This window comes from Leopardus geoffroyi, chromosome A1 (assembly GCF_018350155.1).
Source record: "Leopardus geoffroyi isolate Oge1 chromosome A1, O.geoffroyi_Oge1_pat1.0, whole genome shotgun sequence".
Classification (NCBI taxonomy): domain Eukaryota; kingdom Metazoa; phylum Chordata; class Mammalia; order Carnivora; family Felidae; genus Leopardus; species Leopardus geoffroyi.
The window spans coordinates 35961944-35986079 of NC_059326.1; the positions used below are offsets into that span (position 1 = coordinate 35961944).

Below are 24136 nucleotides of genomic sequence, written 5' to 3' on the forward strand. Positions count from 1 at the left end.
ATCAGCGTCACCATTAGGCCAGAACAGTGTTGTGAAAGTCAGGCTAAAAAGAAAAGTTGCTAATTTCAAGAATACAATATTCAGAGAGTTTGGGCATATTCAAACTTTTAATGCTGATGTCATAAAGAGCAAGTCAGCGGTCTTAAGAAATGTTTCTTGCAGCTTCTCTACAGATGGAAAGCCATTATTTATGCTTTATTAGCAGTCTCTGGTTACATTATTTGTACATTATGGCTAAGAGGATTTAAGTATAAGTGACCAACTTTCACTGGTTTTTAAATAAGGACCAAAGTACACTTGCAAGAGAAAAAGATGTGAGCAAATTCTAGGCTTAAAAAAAACAAACAACAACAACAAAAAAACCATAATGTCTGGGCCATCCGATGGGTAAAACTAAAGATTATGTAAGAATTTCTTTGGTGTCTTTCTTTTTCAGCAATTCTATTTCCACAGATAATTCCTTTACACATCCTCAAACATAATTTTAACCACACTGTTCATAAGTGTCAAGTTTTTTTGAGGTCAGTGACTATATTTTTATATTAGAAATCCCAGCTACAGTGGCGTTTAATTGTACACCCTCAAAAAAGTGTTAATTTACTGGTGTCTCTGTGTGTGACCTGTATATGAACTTTTTCTTTCAACATTGTCACATTCCTTGACCAAGAAATTAATCTTATTTTTTTTTATTCCTTTCCATTATTTGGAAGTCAAAACAAAAAACGCAGCCATCATCAAACAGAGTGGACTAGATTATTTTAAGGGCAATTTCCACTTTTGCATTTTACTCTATTAATATTCAATCAGATGGGATGTCTGAGTCACCTCAGATGTCATGTGCATCTGCCCCCAGGGCAACTGCCCATCTGTAATCTCCACACCCCAGTGGGTGGCAGAACCATGAATTCTGTTTCTTGTAGAGACCTGCTAGTCTTTACCCTTCCCTCTCCTGTAACCTCAGATCCAATCATGACCTCGCTGGCCTTTTATTTAGCACATAGTATTTGACTTCTTGCTTCCTTGAGCACCATTCAAGTCTTCACTCTTCTCGGATCTCTGGTCTCCTTTTTTTCTTCAGTGCCTTTCCCACACTGTATGTAGGAGTTTCCAGACAAACACTAATGTAAAGACGTCCTTCCTCTGCTTAAAACCAGCCAGTAAACTGCTTTCGTGACAACATCTGAGCTCCACCCACAATCTGGATTTCCTCTATTTCACATTCCGCTACATTTTACTCTGAGAACAACATCCTGCTTCTAGTTTCCCTCCCCCATCCCTCGACATCCACCCTGTTAGGTACTGATGCTGAAAAGAACAGGCTATTTGCCTTGTCACCTCAATCACTCCTACTCATACGTAATAACAAGAGTCGAAAACTCTAGCTAGTCCTCTAGTGAGATGCCCTCCCCACCCATCATACCTGGTAATTATATTTATCCTTGCAATTACTACACTCCATTACTTTTATCTTTGTGTGTGCCGTCCTCTCCCAAATGACTAGGAATTCCTTGAGGGAAGATACCGTATTTTACTCGTCTTTGTATCTTCAGGTACATAATGTATTGCAGACACTCAAATATTTGCGGAAGGAATGGATTTTGGATTTAGCTTTAACCTCTTGAGGTTAATAGAGTAAACATCTAAAACCTTAAAATCCAACACACATATTGGTCTTCAAGTGCCTCGTCATTATGGTAATTATCCATTAGAGATGTTAACCATAAAAGTTAAGTCACAACTATAAATATTTAAGTTTAAAGGAATCATGAATATAAGCATTCTGCAATGCAATGGCCTCCACGATTTGCTAAGACTTCAAGTAAGAGTGTAGGAATTACATACATTTAAATAATCTTTGTAATTAAATAAAAATCCTCTGTGAATAACTCCTGGAGATGCTGGTTATTATTTCATAACAAGCTTACTAAGAAATGTCACATTCATTCTTACATCTCATGATACATTCTGGGGAAACTGATTTCTTTAAAGAACGCTTAAACAACTTATTAGCATAAAACAATTCAAACATTCAACCTAAATTAACCTTCCCTTGCTCACAAACACGGCTGTTTTATGAGGGCCACAAACTAGGGGTTAAAGCAATTCCAGGCTCCCAAACAAATAACGGTGTTTTTTAAAAACCGTGCGAATATTTTATAAACGTGAGTTAAAATAAAAACCAAACAGTAACTTAAATGGGCAAGATGGACAAAAACCTCAGCAGCATTTTAAAAAGCTCAACATTCGGTAGGCCTGTAACAAAATCTAAGTTCTAGAATATTGTTATGAAACCCATTATCATTTTGAAAAAGGCTAAAACTGAAGTAAGAGGACAGAAAAGTACAAACTCAATGTGAATCGCAGCTTGGTTCATAACAGGCAAAGGTAAACCGAAAGAAGCAGTGGGAACCGAGTGACCAGTCACCCTCCCCAAGCGCTGGCCTTCCACTGTGCAGCTCTTCTTCTGTCTCATTGTTCTGACTGTGAATGGGACCCCTTACAATAAATTGCCCCAACTTGCATTCCTTAACTTACTATATTATATGCAATGAGAGTTCTGTGGTTATTATCATTCTTTTTCAACATCACACTGCAAGAGAACAGCCGATGTTTGTATGGAACCTGGAAAGAGGTAAGAGAGAAGAAAAGTCCTATTTGTAAGGATGAACGTAGCCAATCAAAGAGCTCCCTTGGATCAGTTCGGCTGAATGGTCCTCCCCCCACACCCCTCCTTACTCTCCCTCTTCCCCCCAACCCCCAACTCTGAGGGATAGAAGCAGCCTTGTCCTCTACAACCATGAAGAGAGTGTTAAAGGTAAATCAGCTCTTTAGAAAACAGTATTAGTGAGACCAACCTATTTAATAGATCACTATTACCTATAAAAATTTGAAAATTCAAGAAAATTCACGATGTTCAAGAACATGGTAAATATTATACAAAAAAGGTCCATCATAGAGATGTTTGTAACAATATTCAAAGCATTCCCTCATGATAATGGTTTTGTGTGCCTGTGTATGGGAGGGGAGAGGCTACCACTTTTACTGTGTCCTCATGGCAAATATGAAGCATAGGTCGGATCATGTGTGAATTCTAAGACAAATTTTCACATATGACTAGGAGAGACCATGCAATCTCACACGTCCTGGACTGCTTATCTCTAGACTTGAAAAATTTCATTTTTCTTCCACACATCTATCTTCCACCCGAGCTCCCACTGCCTATTGAACATCTTTCCTTGATATTTAGTAGGCATCTTAAACTCACACTTTCAAATTGGAACTTCTCTTCCTCCTTGAATCCGCTGCTACATCTCAGTACGTGATTGGTGTTGCGACTCCTCTTTCTGTCATACCCAACACACCCAACCTTGGACAAAGTCTTGTTGGTTCTACCTTCAAAGTCTGAATACTTCCCACCACAGTTGCTACCTCCTCCTTCTGGTCCCAGCCAACATGCTTTCTCCCCTGGATGATTATTACAGCATCTGAGTGGTTTCACTGCTCCTGCATTGTTCTATATTTTTTCCCTGAGCACAGAAGCCAAAGCAAGCCTTTGAAAATACAAGTCAGATGCCACCCTGCTGCTCAAAACCTTTCTAATGGCTCCCCATCTCAGAGTAAAGTCAAAATCCATCTAATGATGAATCATGTCCTATAGAATCTGTTACTTTTCTGGCCTTACCTTCTTTTATGCCTTGCTTCCTCACACGTCCCTCACATTTTTTTTCACAAAGGCCACCTTCTCTATGGGGCCTTCTCTGACCACTCAACTTTAATTGTGGGAGAAACAAAACAAAACCCTACCCTGGAATTCTAGAACTAACCATCTAACAAAATATACATGGACTTCTTCATTTGGCACATGTTCTGGAAAATGGAAACTTCAAGAGAGCAGAGACTTCTTCTGTGCTCATGGCCCTATCCAGAATCCCAAACTGTGTCTGGACAGAAGAGGCACTCGATAAATGGCTCTTCAAATAATGAATGAATCAATCTTATTTAAGCCACTGCTTCATTTCTTCCCTCTCAAAATCAAGTCTGATCTTTTCCAACACAAGTGCTTAGCACACTGTCTGCTACACAGTGAGAATTCAACAAAATTTTTGGAAAGATTCCTTTCCTTCTAGGGTCAAAATATATCCACAACTATTAATGAGCACCAGTAGTTTTTCCCTTTAAATATGTAGCTTGAGGGGCGGCACCTGGGTGGCACAGTCGGTTAAGTGTCCGACTCTGGATTTTTGGCTCCATACTGGGCGTGGAGCCTGCTGGAGATTCTCTCTCTCCTTCTGCCCTATCCCCCTGCTTGCTTGCTCTCTCTCTCAAAAAAAAAAAAAAAAAAAAAATTAGTTTGACAGACACCTGCTCAGAAACTGTCCTAACAGTGATACACATATTCACATGAAAAAAAGAGTCTCGTTGCTGATCAATTTTCAATCTATACTGGAAGATGACCTCTTCTGAGGGGAGAGGGGAGGGTTATCCAGAATACATTTTCTTTAGGTTTTTCTATGAATACAAATATCTTTTTCGATGTTTCTAGCAACTTATATCATTTATCGTGTTACTTCATGTTTCATATGGAAATGGAAAACATTCCCAAGTAACTAATTCCTTAATAATTCTGGGCCGGTAAATTTGTTTTTTAAACAACATGCAGACACCTCCAGAAAAAAGTAAGTCCAAGTCAAAGAGTGCTGGACCCTAGCTATTTTTTACAGGCTTTTAATAGTAGAAGCTCTCTTTCAAAAGAAATCTTGTTATCGAAGTTCAAAAGAGGAAATAAAAATAGTGACTCAGGCTGAGGCAGAAGAAGGAAAATAAAACTCATTTTCCAAATTCCATTTCTCTATGCTAGTATGTTCAACTAGCAAAATTGCATTGTGTTGTGCATTTATGATTTGTGCAGTTTCCCACATCTATATCATTCTTTAGGTTTTAGAAAAGTAAATAATATTTTAGAAAAGTAAATAATATTTTCAATAACATAAATCTATGCAATTATTAGCTTTGTATTCTAAAGCTTGCATAAGTTTCAGGCAAGACACAGTTGGGATCTGTTCAAATAATGATTCAGAATAAATGTTAAAATTATGTAATTATATGACTCAGAGAGACATTTTTATCTGCATCATTAATGATAGAATAGGCAGATGTGTGTCAACAAGAAATTATCATTGAAAAATAACAGCTAAAACTATAGCAAATATAGAGAATATTTATATAGTCCTTACATGATGCTATTCAAGCTTTGTAAGTATTTACACATATTCACGTATAACCTCACAGCAAACCTCTGAATTAGGTACAACTATTATCCCCATTTTGTAGGTAAGATCACTGAGTCCCAGTGGGGATAAGTAACTCATCCAAGGTTATAGCTCCAGCAATGGGCAGAGCTGGGGTTTGAACACCAAGTGTCTAACCTCAGAGTCTGTGACTGTAACAAAAACTTCTCCCATAATACAATGCCTCTATAATCTAATTGGGATCACATTTTTATTTTGCCTACTGAAATTATTTATTGGAGTTATTGTAACTCTCACTACTTGTTAATAAAAATTCCTTATATTCAGGGGCATATTACAAATTTCAGTTTTAACTGCTGTAGTATTTGCATGTGACGATGAAAGGGAAGGGTATTTCACAAGCTCATCAACAACAGCCCTTAAACACCACAACATTTCACAACATAATGACAAACTCTTTCCATATATATGTCTATCTGTGTAACTGCACTTCACCATTTAATGATACTCAGAGATGATGGTGCTGTATCAGGGCAGCTATGGGAGTGAGGACAAGGACAACTATAGGGAGGTGAATAGTATTCCTCCCACCTCCCAAATTCATGGCCATGTAGCACTTAAGCATGTGACATATTTGGAAATAGGATCTTTGCACTGGAAATCAGTTAAGGATCTCAAGATGAAATCACCTGGATTTAGAGTGACCCTTAAATCAAATGACTGGGGTCTTTTTTTTTTTTTTTAATGTTTATTTATATTTGAGAGAGAGAGAAAGAGAGAGCACAAGCAGGGGAGGGACAAAGAGAGAGAGGGAGACAATCCAAAGCAGGCTCCTGGCTCTGAGCTGTCAGCTCAGAGCCCGATGTAGGGCTCGCACTCACGGACCGTGAGATCATGACCTGAGCCAAAGTCGGATGCTTAACCGACTGTGCCACCCAGGTGCCCCTACTGCTGTCTTTACAAAGAAAGGTGAGAGACACAGAGGAGAAGACAAGATGAAAATGGAAGCAAGCTTGCTGGCAGCCACCAGAAGTTAAGAGAGGCCTTAGAGGGCTCCTCGCTGAAAACCTTCAGAAGGAATCAATAGTACCAACACCTTGATTTCAGACTTCTGTATTCCTGAATAGTGAAAGAATAAATGAATATATCTCTGCTGTTTAAAGGAACTTAATATGTGGTAACTGGTTTATGGCAGCCCTATGAAGCTAATACAACTATTATGTCAAGACTTTACAAGCTGCATATAGCCTGGTTTCTGGGGAGCGGTTGGCAATTTCAGCTGCAGCATCTGAGCAACCCCAGGCCTCTTCACCCAGTTGGCTACACGTCAACCGTGTGAGCAGCGACATTCAGCAGATGGCCGGAAGTGAATTTATTGCATCCACTGCTTAGGTTTCTTCATTGTGCACAGATTTGTTTTGTTAAGCTATCCTTCAGCATGCTCTCATTCTGAAATTTTCTTTCATCCACCTTGTTTATAATTTTCCACTTCATGTTGCAAAACTGAGGTGCAGTAAATACTGCTTCGCCGTCAGCAGTCGGAGAGCTCTAAGACCTTGGTTGTCACTGTTGATCCTGTCTTGTTACTTGATGTCCTGTTACTTGATGTTAGATATGGCTCATAGGTGACACTGATAGAACTGTTCGAGTAGCTATTTCAAATCTGTAGCTGGCCAAAAATCTGCAAACACTGTAAACTGTTAGTTTCTTGAAAAGATTAATGCTGTATTGATGCCACTTTCAGTCTGCTAACCTCCAAAAAGACATAGAGGTCTTCCTGATGTGTTTTTCTTCTTCATCATCATCTATCAGCCCAAGCAGCAGCCGATTCAGGAAATGTTCTCAGCTCAGTATCTCAAAAAGCAATCTTGAGCTGGAAGTACAGTTCCTCCATGCCTCGTGTTCCTCAATGTCAGTCTAAAGAATCCTTAATCCTTCTAGGGACTTTGGCCATGGTCTCTCTGCATTCCATTATGCTGCTTTTCAAAATAGTTTATATTTGCACAGAGAAACAGTGCAATACAACCTTACACGCAAGTCTCCAGTTGAATCTTTTGATGCCAACTCTATACAGACAATCCCTGGAAATAAACTGGAACAATTTAAATAAAATGCTAATCATCAGACAACTTGGACCTTGTGGCCCTTTTCCCAGTAGACTGTGCTCACAGTATACTATATATGTTTTTCGTAAATCCTGTATTTACCTTGTGAATGGCCCAGTTATATTTCATCCTACCTTTTTATGTTAAAAGTCTTAATCTGAATATAAAATTGCACAAATACTGCCCTTTTAGGACATATATGCAAACCCGTATGTGACTTACATTTTGAAAATAAATTTGTCTTTTATTATGTTTGGCTTGTAGTGACATTAAAATTATTTTACAATTCCTAAGTATACTTATTAGATGGGTACAGATTGTCAAATTAGATCATGGAGACCTAGCTACATAGGAGTCATAAAGTAGCTTCCCAGATATAACTTGTCATTTTACCATCTATCTGCAGAGTCCTGCTACACAGGTAGGAGACCCCAAATGTTTTCACTATTTCTATAGGATGATGCAAAAAAAGGCACAACCATCCATCCACACTTCCCTTTCAGAAAAGGGTCAACAGAGAACTCAGAGTGTTACTAGCCTTTATTGGCTACTTGCTTATAATAAAATTACAACTACTCAAGTAGCAAAACAGGGGTAGGTGGTAAAGAAATATACACAGAGATACAGTGAGTAAAAACATTCTAATATACCAGTGTAAAACGCATTCTAAAATAAAATCTAGGAGATGCCATCGATCTAACCCTGAAATTAAATGTGAACATTCATGAATATATTTATTTAGATTGCCTCAATATTTCCTCATATATGTACTAATCTGTGTCATGTCTATTCAAAAAAGGAATTGAGGCATACTTGCAATTATGTAAAATCATGTGATAACTCATGGTTTGCACAAAAGGCTTTGATATCCCTAAATTGATTGCTAGTGAACATCTAACACAGCAGGTCTATGACTGTTTAAGTGATCTGATAAAGTAAAAAATCATTCTGTATAGGCTACTCTATTCTATAGCCAAAAAACCCTCAGCAAGAAAAATGTCTTAAGTTATTCTATTAGTTTGCTAGGGCCACATCACAAATGCCACACACTGGGTGGCTTAAACAACAGAAACTTATTTTCGTATAGTTCTTCAGCCCAAGACCAAGGTGTCAGTAGATCTGTTTTTTTCTGAAGCCTCTCTTCTTGGCTTGCAGATAGATGGCTACCTTCCTGCTGTCTCCTCACATGGTCTTGGGTGCATGCGAATCCCCGTTGTCTATCTGTCCAAATGTCCTCCTCTTATAAGGACACAAGTTAGATTGGATTAGGGCTGACCCTATGAGCCTCAATTTACTCATCACCTCTTTAAACCCACATTCAATCACATTTGGAGATACTAAGGATTAGGGCTTCCACATATGGAGACAGAATTCAGTTCCTAGTAGAATATATTTTTGTGCTCCTTATTGACAATTCGATTAAAGCAATACCCTAACATGGCTGTCTTCTCTAAATTGTTTTATTATAAATGTCCCCCCCCCACCATGTTCTTTCAAATTATTTCACTGTATTGACAGAAATGCACACAAATGCGTATTTTCAGAAAACTCTAATATCCTACAACTGGTTTGTAATATCAACTGAATTATTTATCTCACAAAATTATGAGGTTGTAACCTATGACTTCCATGACAGAATGGTTCCAACAAACACAACGCTATTTATGTTATTAAGTCTGTCGCACAATGAATATTTTTATGTATTTACAGTACATATGTAATGTGTAAAATGTGACTGAATTCATAATTAATCCTGAATATTCAAAATATATACCAAACTAATAAATTTAATTGGCATTTTTAGAAGTCTATAGTACAAGGAGGTCAATGGGAGCCTTCGAAAATGCTTTCTACTTATTATAGCAGATGAATTTGAAATTCCAAACACTAGGCATTTCCAGGTGGCTGCCACCTGGAAATGAAGTGTTCTAAGTGTTCACAGTAGGTGAATAAAAGATAAACATTTGGTATTTAGTAAGCCATTTATCATAAAATGCTGGAAAGTCACAAGGCTTTGGAATTGGAGATGTATTTGATTAGACAAATATTTGGGTCAGGGCAAGGAGTTACTAGCTAAAAATCAAACAAACAGTCTTAAAAGCAGAGAAGTCAATAAAATGAAGAGGACAAAAATCAAATACAAGACATCAAAGAATGCTCCTGAAAGCTAAACACATGGAAATGGAAAAAAGTGAAAAACATTAGAAGTGGGCAACCATTAAATCCACTCTGACAATTCACTGAAGGCTGCCCTTTCTCTAGAAGCTAATTCCATCTCCAAAAGCTCCAGCAACAGTCTCCAGGCTGGACTCCTAGTTCTTAAATAAGGTCTAAGATTTTTCTGGAAAACGTATGTATTTATGCATAAGGAAAGAGTAGAGCATGCTGAAACTTAGGGGAGGCTCCCAGGAACGACCAGGAAAAAGCACCAGAGGGAAGGTGACATTTACTCTAAGTTACTCGATAAAGGAGAGAGCTAGGCAACATTGTAGGCCACAGCTGCCCCTTTCCAGAAATTTAACTTAAAATCCACCACACGGCTTTCAGTTGGCATGCTGAAGGCTGAAGAGAGGCAAGGTGAATGAGAAAAAGGAAATCAAAAGAAAAGGTACTAAAAAGGATTTTCTCAAGTAAATAACATTTGGGGAGAAGAAGTTAAGGCTGTAGGAATTAAGAGCCGTATTTTATGCATAGTGGGGCTCAGTATTAGGCTTGTAACAATGGCAATACTTAGAAGCTGCATCGAACAGGAGGTGGAAGTGAAGGGTATTGAGAATCTAAGAGGAACCAGTGGAACAGGAGCCGGGAGCCAATGAGGGAGCCTGGGTTCCACCAAGACACAGACACCAAACCTTGGGCCAGCAGCAAGTGCACCGTCTCTGACACTGAGCAATCATACAACACAGGCTTATCAAATGAATATGTGAGTTACAGACTGGACTTACACGGCATTTCTGGAATTTAGACTACCTAGGGAAGAAGAGAGATATATGGCAGAGGTATGAGAACCCTAAAAGAGACAGGGCTGAACAAGGTGACACTATAAACTGACCTTGGTTTTACCTGAAAACACTCCCCCAACCCACAGAGTTTTGTCATATTTTCTACTCATTAATAAAATACCATTCCAATTTAATAATGAAGCAGGTTCTTGTGAAATAATCAATAGAACCTTCACAGATTAGAGTCCATTAAACTTCAACTGTTTCGATAAGAGACAATGTATTCAATCTTAAAAGTCCAGGAGGGGGAAAAAAAAGAAATATTGCAATGGTATATAGAAATACAATAATAACCCAAAATATTTTCAGTGAAATACAACAGAAAAGCTGTAAGCCATTATCTCTTAGAAAAGAAGCAGCCCTAATGAAGTAGATTTTTGAAAATTGTCATACGGGTAAGCTCATTAGTTGCAATGAAAGATCCCCCTGCTGATCCACGAGGACTTAATGGCCAGGATTTGTTATGTCTCAAAAACAAAGGTACTTTTTAATTCATGTGATAGCTCACTGAGGAGACTTCAAATATGGAAACTTTTAAGTGATGATATATAATATAAAATCACTGAAATTTTCCAAAGCAAATGTAGACTCATTTCATCCAAAACTCATGTTCATTCCCATAAATTCTCATTCATTAATCGAATAATATAATCACACAAAGAAATTATGCTCAACAATCACCTATACTATATAATATCTACATCCATATCTATATCGGTATCTATATATATCTATCTCAGTGATGGTTTTTCTATTTCAAACATCAAGTTGGCTGCTCCCAGTGAAATGCATTCACACTGTCTGCTGACCTACACACATATGCACGCCTCCGCTCTAACAGATGGAAATGAGAAGCATCCAAGGCTCTAGAATGCCCCCACAGAAACACCAAAAAAGAAAACAAACAAAAGAATCTAATTACCGAGTTACAACTCTGTAAGCCCTTATCAAATTTAAATAGTTTTCAAAAGCAAAATATTAAAATATTTATAGAGAATTTCAAGTACAATCAAATGAGTCAAAATAGATAAATGCCATTTTAAAAACTTAATTTAGAGCAAAACTGGTAGAAAATAAACTCTGTCCTAAAAAGTACATCTGAAACAGAAGTATGTTCCAACTTACTGTTCAGTTTTAGAACCAGGAGGAAAGATGGAGAAGTGGTCAGACATGCAAACTGTTATTATCAGAACATGCTTGCATGGATTTAATTCTTGCCAAAGACCTAACATTGATATAATGTATCAACTACTCAGCTTTATTTTCTCCAGAAAAAGAACTTTCTCTATACTTCAAGGCATTATGCATAACTTTTTCATCTATTTCTCTTTAACTTATCATGCTTACCATTCATCAAGAACATCCACTTTCAATTCTCTTTCAGCCTGTTTACTTACATTTTATCCCAAAATTTCAGAAATCCCATTTTAGAGAAATTACTTTCTTGAATTAATAAATCAACCACTTAGAGTTATTTTTAATATTTTTTTCCTCTGTGCCCTGTTGCCCTATCTCATTGTTTTTTGTTTTTTTTTTTAATTTTTTTTTTCAACGTTTATTTATTTTTGGGACAGAGAGAGACAGAGCATGAACGGGGGAGGGGCAGAGAGAGAGGGAGACACAGAATCGGAAACAGGCTCCAGGCTCTGAGCCATCAGCCCAGAGCCCGACGCGGGGCTCGAACTCACAGACCGCGAGATCTTGACCTGGCTGAAGTCGGACGCTTAACCGACTGCGCCACCCAGGTGCCCCATCTCATTGTTTTATATGAGAAAATAATTTGATTATCTTCCCTTCTTAAATTCCATTTAAATGCATGCATATATACTTGGTCATTATCTTCTTATACCAAGGACATTCTAAGGTAGCACAAGGGCAAAGTAAGTAATTTCAGTATTGTTATATTCACATGCAAGATCAAAAAATAAAGTGAAAAGTTTACTTTGGGTCTTAAAAATCCAGACTAATTATTTCTAACCCCCTCCCACCCTCAAAAAGCTTGCATGAGATAGATACTTTAAAGAAACCTACATCTCAGGAAACTATTTAAAGGGAGTAGAAAATGATAAAAGTGATTTTTGTTTGTTTGTTTGTTTAAGAAGAAGTATTTACTAAGATATAGGGGAAAAACAAGTATCCTTAAGTTGGCAAATTCCAATTTTAAGAAGGGAATAAACTGATTACAAAAATAGTCTGACATTTCTAATGACCAGGACTCAACACAGTGAGAATAACGATATCCCATCACTTCAAATGAGTTGTCTTACAAAAAAGGATGTACGTATATGTATGTATTCGTACAAATGTGTATTCATAAACTGGTTGTTGAAGCATGTAAAATGTTTTCCACAAAATCAATGATATATAAATAAAAACTAGATTCTTTAAGTGATCAAAAAATCGCATTCAAATCATATTATAACCAACTATTAATACCAGGTCCTATCCTCTCATGACCCTTTGCAACCTGATCTAAGTCCAGTAAGGACCAGAAGCAGGTTAGCTATCTGGGTATTAGAAAGGACTGCATGGAATTTTCTCTGCTAGGACAAAGTATGCAGTCTGTCCCTTCAATGTGGATAGAGATAGATTCAGAACTTAGGCTAAGCTAACTGGGGCCACTGATTACTGGGGCTTGGCCCAGATACACAATTGTCCCCAAGTGAATGACACTGAACCAAGGAAGCATCTTAACAGCAACAGCGGTGGCGGGGGGGGGGGGGGGGGGGGGGGGGGCAGTAGAGGGTGGGGCTGGTAGGAACTCATAAGGTATAAACTACAAAATAATGTATTTTTTAATTCAGGCCTCATTTTCTAATATAAAACCATTAAACTCATAGTTCCAATAATGATAACTCATAAAATAAATGTCTTATGACGTTCTATTTTTAAAATGACATACTCAGTAGTAAATCACTGTGGCAAAGTAGCAAGTATATTCAAATAAAAGGCACTATGTTCGGTCTTTGCGTACTAACTGAAGATCCAAAGCAGTGAAATGTTTTCTATAAAATCACAAACCTTTACTAGCTTTGTCTAAATGTTCCAAATCATCCACAAAAGTCAGGATATCAGGGTACTTCTCTTCACACATTTCCACCAGAAAATGAAGTAGTGTTGTTTTCTGATCTGCGGATTTCGTGTCCTTTAGCTAAATAGGATGAGAGGGAGAAAAAAACAGTAAAAAATATTTTGATAATCTGCCTATTTATATTACATTAATACTACATTTTATAGGTAAAAGCTAAGTCAATTGTAAAATTAGTTAATTCTGTTTTTGAATTGCAAAGGTTTAAATACTTGAAAGCTACACTTTATGAATTGGTTTAAGTAACGTCATTAACGTTTGTTGGAAAGAAAGTATAAGTTTAATCTAATCTATTATGCAATTTATTATGCAGCAAATGTATGATAAATACTTAGGACAGCAGTGTAACCTGAAAGTCTATATAATAGTAGTACTTAAAACAACCCCAGGCGTTAGTTTCTTTGTTTTAATTTGGCACATATTTATGGAATGCCTACTAGATACTTGCAGGAGTTGGAGATACAATAACAAATAAGACACAGAGTTTCTCAAGAAGCTGTTTACTGGGCGGGGGGGGGGGGGGAATACATACATACCTACATACATACATACACACACACACACACACACACACACACACTTTACCCTGGTGTGACAAAGAGTATACTAAGAATAATCACAAAGTATGCCTAAGAGGACAGGACATCTGAACTGAACACTGGTAGACAGGAAGTTGTATGGGATTAGGAAGGGAGGAAGAAAATTCAAAAGTGCAGTATCACAAGCAGATGGAACAGCATTTTAAAAAGGCCATAGATGAAGAAGAAAATGACACATTTGAGGAGTCTGAATGACTCCAAAATAAAAGTGTGTGTTGAGGAGGATGATAGCATAGAAAGATATAAATCTGGGAAGATCAGAAAAGACCAGAAAACAGGAGGAAATGTATGCCATGCAAAGGAAAGAAGATTTTGATCCTTAAGAATTGGGGGGGGGGTATTTTTTAATTAATTAACTTATTTTTAATCTTTATTTAATTTTGAGAGAGAGCACAAGCACAAGAGGGGAGGGGCAGAGAGAAAAGAAGACAGAATCTGAAGCAGGCTCCAGGCTCCTAGCTGTCAGCACGGAGCCTGATGCAGGGCTCCAACCCACGAAAGATGAGATCAATTTGGAACCTGAGCTGAATTTGGATGCTTAACCAACTGAGCCACCCAGGCGCCCCAGAATTGGGAGTTTTTAAATTGGGTAAGAGATGACCAGACCTGCAGTTAGAAAGTTCCCTCTAGTGCAGTGTGGATGAAAGACGAAAAGCAAAGGTAAGAACAGAAGCAGGATGAATAACTTTAAAATGCTGTAACAATAATTCAGTCAGGGAAAGAAGGCCTGAGCAGAGGCAGTGCCTTGGGGATGGAGATAACAGGATGGAGGGGGCATGGAAACCCAGGCGGTGCCATTAATTGGAATAAGTGGAAAGACAGACAAACAAATGTAGGTGGGGTGGGCAAAGAGAGACCAGTTTCAGTTTTGGCCAGGTTGAGTTTAAAGTTTTTAAGTGACATCCAAGTAAAAATGCCCAACAAGGATGTAGACTGATACAGGTGTAAAACAATGCTTCTCAACCTTTTTTTGTCATTCATTATTGCTGGCTAAGGAGCATCTTTAGGCATTTTTTCTTAATTGCGTGCACTTACGAAATTTTTAAATCATCGGTATACTGGGTAACTGTTTATGTACTGTATGTACATCTATGCTTTGCACATAAAAACAGCAAGATACTTTTGCTTCCAAAGAACCAATTTTCTCTCCCTCGAGGGTGGATAAACTCTTGAGCATGTCTGGCTAGAACTCAGAGGGACATACTGGACTAGGTCACCAGTTTGTGAGCCCTCAGCCCCCAAAGCTAAACAGTTGATCAAATGAATGCAAACCAGTACACAGAATGAAAGGAAGCTGGACAGAGGCTTGAAGAGAAGACTAGAGTAGACAATTCTAATCTGAAGTGGCCAAGGCATGCAACCAGAAGGGAGAAGTAATGATGCGAAAAACATAAAAAATAAATGGAAGCCAGCTCAGGTTTTGTGTAGTAACTGGGGATGGGGGTGTTGAGGGTGAATAGAAAGCAAATATGTCATCTGGTGGTGTTCCCTATAATTGAGTAATTATTCAGAGCAGATACATATGAAAGGGGGAAAGTCATTTCTTTTGTACAAAGAGTTCATTTGGAGCTGGAAATTCTTGGTATACCTAGTTGTGGTCAGCCCTGTTTCCTTGCTGCCTTTCCAACAGTTCAAATGGGGGTGGGTGTGTATGTAATTTTTTAAAAACCCTGCATCACTAAATATCATATCATTATCAGACAAGTATCAAACAACTGTTAATATCTGATAGTGGAATTAGGAGAGATAAACTCTACCATCACAAATGTTCAAACACATTACTTATTAGTACAAAAATATCTTATTCCTGGAAATACAGAGCTACCCTCCCACACAACCTGAGTTTCATGATTACTTGTGATAGATTTAAATGCTACACTGGCCTTTCAACACGCAAATCAAAAGTATGATTCCTTAAGTATGGCACCTTAATAACTGACTGATAGGACACAATCCATTATTTGATACCTTTTTTAAAAGGAACATAAACCACAACATCCGAGTATTTTAAAAAGCATACCTCAAAAAAGGACTTGACTAACTAGCTAGATTAATTGCCACTAAATGTGTGGATGACCTGGTAATGCTAAACAGTGCCTTTAACTAGTTACATGGTCACTGGTAAGTTACTAGAGTTCAGTTTTCACACAGATAAAATAAGAATATGGGACTGGACAGAAAAAAGAGACTCCAAATTCGCTTTCCACTCCAAAAATATTAAGTATACATTATAGCAGACTCAAGTGTTGATAGACATAACGAAATCTAATTTTAAAAATACTAAAATAGGGGCGCCTGGGTGGCTCAGTCGGTTAAGCATCCGACTCTTGATTTCGACGCAGGTCATGATCTCATGGTTCCTAAGATTGAGCCCTCTGTTGGGCTTTATGCTGACACTGTGCAGAGCCTGCTTGGGATTCTCTCTCTTCTTCCGTCTCTGCCCTCCTCCCCCCTCGTTCTCTCTTTCTCTCTCAAAATAAATAAAGTTAAAAAAAATACTAGAATAAAAATGAATTAACCTAGTTGTAATCTCAGTTCACAAGTTATTTTTGCATGCTAACGGCTGTTAGAATCTTTCAGTTTGTTTTCACATATACTGAGAATGCCAATCGGATTTATTAAATTACCTTTCAATCCGTAATTTCCTTCACACTATCATGGTTAATGGATAAGGACAGAGTAAAAGTAGCAAAGTTTCATAAATAATTTTTCTCTTGTACAACCAAGACTTAGCATAAAAGCTGTCTTTTGTTTTTGTTTTTTAAAACACCTTAATAATAAACTCTTCTCTCTCCCTCCCCCCTGGCAGCAATGACTGCCTTGGGAACAGCATCCCTTCTGTGGACTCTCAGCTCCCCACTGCTGCCGGTTACACCCCTCCCCTTCAACCATGTTCCTTTCCTGTGAAACTAGATACACGGCCTGTGTAGAATGTTGATTAGCACAAGCACCATCTACCTCTGTAATTTGCAAAGCCCTCAAAGAGCTTTCCAGTAAGTACTATGTATGATGCAACTAGCCAGCCACTGCAAGGATTAAATGTATGAAGAAATCTCTGTGATCTAACAACAACCAATGAGATCAATCTGGATCTTTATTCACGAGCAATAAAAATTCAGAATTAGAATTCTAGAATATAGTTTATAGCATCTACCAGTTTAGTAAATGTTAAGTATACAAGTCAAACAAAAATTCAAGTTGTTCAGAGACCATCACAGAGCTAGACAGTAATTTATGGGGCAGAGTGTTATTCTGGCTATATTACTGAAAACATCAACTGCTTAGCAGGTAGCGTATTGGCAACAGTCTAATATTCAAAAGTATGTCCACTGAATAGTAAATGGAAGCAAAATTCTCCCATCCTTTTAGAATCTGTATTTAACATTCGTAAGACCAAAAAAATAAAATAAAATTCCCAAGTAAATAAATTTGAAATTAAACCTAATAAATGATAAGTTTAGATAAGAAACAAAGATGGCAACTGTTTGTTGATAACATATGGTGTCTCATTTACAAACTGCTATGTGGCTTTAAATTCCAGGGTGGAGAATCTTCATTCAGGTCCTAACGTTCTCAGGAAAAAGTACACAAAGTTATTCTTCCTGCATCAATTACTCTATTCCCTCCTCTACTTCTCCCCCATGTCACTTTATAAAAAAGGATAAAAAAGGGCACCTCCCAGAAGCATAAATGCACAAAATATTTATCAAAGTCTTTTTACGCACTTGCTCAATTTTTTTTTCACTTTTTGATAAACATGAACAAAAGGGGCACATTTTATTTCCACTAATTACTCCTATCATATATAATCAGCAACTGAACTAGAAGAATAAGGAAAGCTGGGGGGATGGTGCTAATTTTGTTGGAGAGAAAGAACAGTTCACTTGAGCACACTTTGTAACGCTAACTCTTGGAAAGAAAATGAAGCTAAAATATTTGCTTTAAAAATTCATTTAGGTTTAAAAACTATGCTTTATTTACATTTTAACAGACATTGCTTGACAGGCTTCCTTTTGTTTTATTGCCAAGAGATGTATCTTGCTGATGAGTAATCATCACTGTTAAGTAGAATTTCTTATTTGTATATTGTTTCTTTGAGGTACATTTAATGCAGCATGGGTGTCAAATAAACACAAAGATGGATGGAGTTTCTTCAACTGCTCTGTTCATTTCAGACAAAATAACGTTAAAAGAAGATCCTGTAATAAATCATGGCCTACTTGTCACTCTGGAGTAGAATTCCTTTGTAGCTATAATGCAGTGTTTTGGAATATTTTTAAGCCATTCAGCACAAATTCGGATGACATTTAAAGAATATTCCATTGTTTTAATCACAAGAAAAATTCCTAAAATAAAAACTGAGTATCCTTTTGGTGATCCTCAGAATCCAAAGGTCCCACACTCTTTGACTAATGATACTTAAATCATAAGAGTATTGCCAAATCAGTAGCTCTACTTCCATTATTATGCTTCTATTATCTAAGTTTGTATCAAAACGGCACTACTGCCCCGGATGTTGGAGACATTGCTGAACACCATAAAAATGACAAAATTACGAGAATCTGTAATTGCCCCAGGAACATTCTAGAAGACCCTAACTTGTGTATGGCAATTAATATGATTAATATTAGAAATAATATTAATGATCAGTTTTTATTATAAATAATAACGGCAATATTAATATTAATGCCATTAACACAAATACCACCGATATTATCATAGCAGTAGCTCTTATGTGACACCTACCCTGAGGCCAGAACTAGTCAAAAAGGATATATTTTAGTGCTTAAAACACAAAACATCTTTAGGTGGAACTAGTATTATACACACTACTAAAGAGGAGAAAAAAGACTTGAGAGATGATGTAGCATACACCAGGTCATATAACTACTATCTGATAAGCCCAAGGTTTGAACCCATGTCTGTTTGAATCCTAAGTTCTTAACTACTACAAAATACAGTTCCTCTACAAAAATCTTTAGATTATTATGTGTCAAAATAAACAAATTTCTCAAAACCACGGTGGACAAAAATGGCAGGTAAGACAACAAAAGAACAGATGCAATTTAAAATACTGAAGCCCTACAACCTGCTAATTTTAGCCTGAAAAGCCTCTAAAAACAGACACCTGCTACCTTGAGGTCATTTCTAGTTCTGAGAGCATGCCATTCTTTCTAATGTTGTATCTGTAAATTTAATAAAATGTCACCTAAATCTTATCACTGAAACAGCAAGTCTTTCAACATTGCTAATAGATTAGTGCTGACAAAATATTATTCGAATACGTTTAGATGAAAAGACAGCTGTTAAGTTTAACCTTTAACAGACTTGAACAAGTATACGTACGAATATCACATTCCATCTTAAATCCTATGCAGAATAAAGCAATTTGTGAACGTACGAAACAGGAACTCTAAATAGAAGTTAAAGGTATTCCCATGAAAATAGGTGTGTAAACACATACTATCAAAAAAAATATATCATATTTGCTTAGATAAGAAGGGCAATTGTGCCAGGAGAAATTCACTAGTGAAAACCACAATTATATAATGAATAATGTTTTTTGATATGTGTATAACTGCATTAAAAAAATAATCACCATGCTGATTAATTTTTTTGAAAAGATTGGTTATCTCCCTACAATGGAAATAAAAATCTTAATTTAAATAAAATAAGATGCTTAACATCATTTAGGTCACTGCCATAACTATTACTACCTACAATAAAACTTTCAAAATGATTTTAAAGTAGAGATCAAATGATATTAGGTAAAAAAAAATATATTAGACAAATTGTGATATTCATATATGAAAATAATTTCTATTCATTGTGTAGTTTTCATTTTAAAATGATGAGAGTTTAAATATTAAATAAGAAAATGCTTTATATAATGTGGATTTCTATAATTATAAGCTAGTTTCTTTCCTACTCCCACCCACTTTCCCTGAATTATGTTTTTAATTTATTTCTTTTGGATTTTAGCAACTACAAAAACTGCAGAGTTCAAAGAATTTTTGCACTGTAGTAAAAATTTTCGCTTATTACATTATCTACTGTATTGTTCGATGTTCTGTTTATTTATATAGCCTCCTTATCCACAAGACATTTAAAACAGCTCAGTATTCTTTAATTAATATAAATGGACCAAATACATAAATTTTAAATTGAATGTTCTACCTTTTATTTTTTAAATCCTAGATTTTATTTTTTTAAAGCAGTTTCAACTTTACAGAAAAAAAAAATGAGCAGAAAATACAGAGCTCCCATATACCCTCTCCTCCATCCAAATTTCCCTATTAGTAACATTTTACATGGCTGTGGTACATTTGTCACAACTGATGACATTATTCTTAAGATCCGCTGCCTTCTACAGTTGTAGGGGGGTTGACAATGAAGATCATATATCTACCATTATACCATCATACAGAAGAGTTTCACCCACCCAATCCCCAAACTCCCCGTGCTCTTATTCAAATCTTCTGTATTCTCTCTCCATCACAACCCCTGACAACCACTGATCTTTTTACCATTTCTATAATTTTCTCTCTTCCAAAGAGTCATACATATATTTGGAATCATCCAGTATGTAGTCTTTTCAAATTGGCCTCTTTCACTTAATAACATGAATTTAAGCTTCCTCCAAATCTTCTCTTGGCTTGGGAGTTCATTTATTTTTATCACTGAATACTATTCTATTGTACGGAGGCATCACAGTTTGTTTATCCATTCACCTACTGAAGGACATCTTAGTTATTTCCAAATATTGGCAATTACAAATAAAGCTGCTATAAACATTTGTGCACAGGTTTTCAACGCCTTTGAATAAGTAAGGCGTTAAAAGTAAGTAAGAGTGTGATCACTGAATTCTAAATTTATGTTTAACTTGGTTACTGCCCAACAGTCTTCCAACAGAGATGTACCATTTTGCATTCTCTTCCTGTTGTACTACATTTTTGCCAGGATTTGAACTTGCCAATGTTTCAGATTTTAGCCATTCTAATAGATGTGTACGTTGTCTCATTGTTTCAGCTTGCAATTCTCTGCTGACTATGACGTTGGCTATCTGCTCATATATTTATTTGCCATTTGTAAATCTTCTTTGCTGATGTGTCCAGTCAGGTCTTTTGACCATTTCTTAATTGTTTTCTTGTTGAATTTCAAGAGTTATTTATATATTTTGGAGAGAAGTCCTTTATTAGATATGCGTTTTGCAAGGATTTTCTCCCCATCTGTGGTGTGTCTTCTTTTTTATATATTTTTAAGTTTATTGATTTTGACGTTGGGAGGGAGGAAGAGAGTGAGGGGGAGGGAGGGAAGGAGGCAGAAAGAAAGAGAGAGAGGAAAACAGAAAATCCCAAGCAGTCTCCACGCTGCCAGCATGGACCCCGACATGGGGCTTCACCTCACGAACCGTGAGATTATGACCTGAACTGAAATCAAGAATCAGAGGTTTAACCGATTTAGCCACACAGGCACTCCCATCTTCTCTCTTAAAAGTGTTTTTGCAGAGTTTTCCATTTTGATGAAATCCAACTTCTCACTATTTTTCTTTCATGGATCATGCTTTTGGTACCCTATCTAAAAAGTCATTGACAAAACTAAAGTCACCTGAATTTTCTCTTATCTTCTAAAAGTTGTACAGCTTTGCATTTTACATATAGGGCTATGTCCATTTTGAATTAATTTTTATGAAAGGCCTGAGGTCTGTATGGAGATACAGTTTTTATTTTGTTTTGTTTTTGTTTTGTTTTCGGCATGTTTATGTGCAGTTGTTCCAGCACCACTTCTTCAAAAGACTGTTATTTCAGGATGCCTGGGTGGCTCGGTCGGTTAAGCATCCGACTTCAGCTCAGGTTATGATCTTGCGGTTTGTGAGTTTGAGCCCCACATGGGGCTCTGTGCTCACAGTGTGGAGCCTAGAGGCCACTTTGCTTTCTGTGTCTCCTTTTCTCACTGCTCTTCCCCTGATCATGCTATGTCTTTCCTTCAAAAATAAACAAACATTCAAAGAAAATTAAAAAAAAAAAAAAAAGGCTGTTATTTCTCCATTGATTGCCTTTGTTTCTTTGTCAAAGATTTGACTATATTTAGGTGGAGTTATTTCTGGGCTCTCTATTCTGTCTCATTGATCTGTCCACTTTTTTTTTTTTTAACCAATATAAGAATATTTTGATTATTGCAGCTTTGTAATTCTTGAAGTCCAGGAGTATCAGTCCTCCGACTCCGTTCCTCTTCAGTGTTGTGTTGGCTTTTCTGGGTCTTTTACATGCCCATATGGCCTTTAGATTCAGTTTGTCAATATTCACAAAATAGCTTGCTGGGATTTTGATTAGGATTGCATGGAATCTACAGATCAAGTTGGGAAGAAGAAATATCTAAATAATATTGAACATTCTTTTCCATTAACATGGAATATCTAATTCTTTATTAGCTCTTTTTTGATCTTTTTCATCAAAGTTTTATAGTTTTTCTCATAAGAATCTTGTACATATTTTAAACACTACTCTTTTGTGTACTAACATAAATGATATTGTTTTTCAAGTTCAGCTCTTCGTTGCTGGTTTTTGGAAAGTGATTAACTTTTTTATGTCAACTTCATATCCTGAAACTTTGCTATAATCACCTACCAGTTCCAAGAGGTATATATATTTTTTTTCTTTTTTCTTTTTGGTTTTGGTCAATTTGGTGGGGCTTTCTACACAGGCAAACATTTCACCTATGAACAAAGACACTTTTATTTATTCCTTCTCAATCTATACAACTTCTATTTCGTTTTCTTGTCTTACTGCATTAGCTAAGACTTCCAATACAATGCTGAATAAGAAGGGTACCAGGGGAGTGGCTCAGTGGCTCGGTCGGTTAAGCGTCTGACTCTAGATTTTAGCTCAGGTCATGATTTCATGGTTCACAAGTTTGAGCCCCACAACAGGCTCCATACTGACAGTGTGGACTCTGCTTGAGATTCTCTCTCTCCCTCTCTCTCTGCCCCTCCCCCACTCACTCTAAGTAAATAAACAAACCTAAAAAAAAAAAAAAAAAAAGAATTTTGACCAGGGACATCCTTTTCTTTGCCCGATGTTAGAGGGAAAACATTCGGTTTCTTACCATTAAGTACAATGCTAGCTGTAGTTTTTGTAGATATTCTTTATCAACTTGAGGAAGTCCCCCTCTATATTTCTAGTTTCTTGAGTTTTTTACATGAATGTCTGTTGGATTTTATCAAATGCTTTTTCTGCATATATTAACATGATCAAATGATTTTTCTTCTTTGGCCTATAGATGTAATGGATTCTATTAACTGATTTTCAAATGTTTAACCAGTCTCCCACACCTGTAATAAATCCTGCTTGGTTGTAGTATATATTTCTTTTTTACACATTATTGGTTTGGCTTATAACATTTTGCTAAGAATTTTTGCATATGTTTTTATGAGAGATATTGGCCAATAACTTTCCTTTCTTGTAATGTCTTTGGCTTTAGTGTACACCCATTTTTATCATTGTACTCCCCACCTCTGCTACCTAAGAACAAATGTTCACAAATGCCATTGTCTAACTGTGGAGATAATAATCCTGCACATTTTGCCTCTATTCCAAAAATGCAAGAACAATGCAAACCATTGACAAAGAAGAGGTAAACAATAAATTTCCTCGACTATCAGGAATGGAGCATCTTATTCAATTTTTGATTTTTCATTTTGAAAATGCACAAAAACAGGAGACTGGAGTAAAGCAGAGATGACTGGTAAGGTTCTTCTTGGGTGCTCCCTCTAAAGGATAGGAGGCCTGTCTATAAGCATGGTGTTAAGGCCAATTCTGAGACTATGTGTTTGGGGGAAAGGAGATTTTATAGATTAGCAATGCTTTTCATGAAAATGGTGAGATGATAGCACACAAGCAGTGTATCTGCTGATCATGAGTAAAGCCACTCTAATTCTAGTAAAATAATTTTTCTTTTAAAAAAAAATTTTTTTTAATGTTTATTTTTGAGACAGAGGGAGACAGAGCACGAGTGGGGGAGCGTCAGAGAGAGAGGGAGACACAGAATCCGAAACAGGCTCCAGGCTCTGAGCTGTCAGCACAGAGCCCGATGC

General features: G+C 36.8%; 1 protein-coding gene across 6 annotated transcripts in view; it reads right to left on the bottom strand.

Moving 5' to 3' along the window:
* Window positions 1-24136, bottom strand: part of DIAPH3 (diaphanous related formin 3) — a 510352-nt gene that overhangs the window by 211208 nt on the left and 275008 nt on the right. For all 6 annotated transcript variants that reach the window (XM_045478449.1, XM_045478422.1, XM_045478414.1 and 3 more), the window contains one exon: window positions 13378-13507. In XM_045478449.1, coding sequence (XP_045334405.1) covers window positions 13378-13507 — 130 coding nt within the window. The remainder of the gene's footprint in view (window positions 1-13377; window positions 13508-24136) is intronic.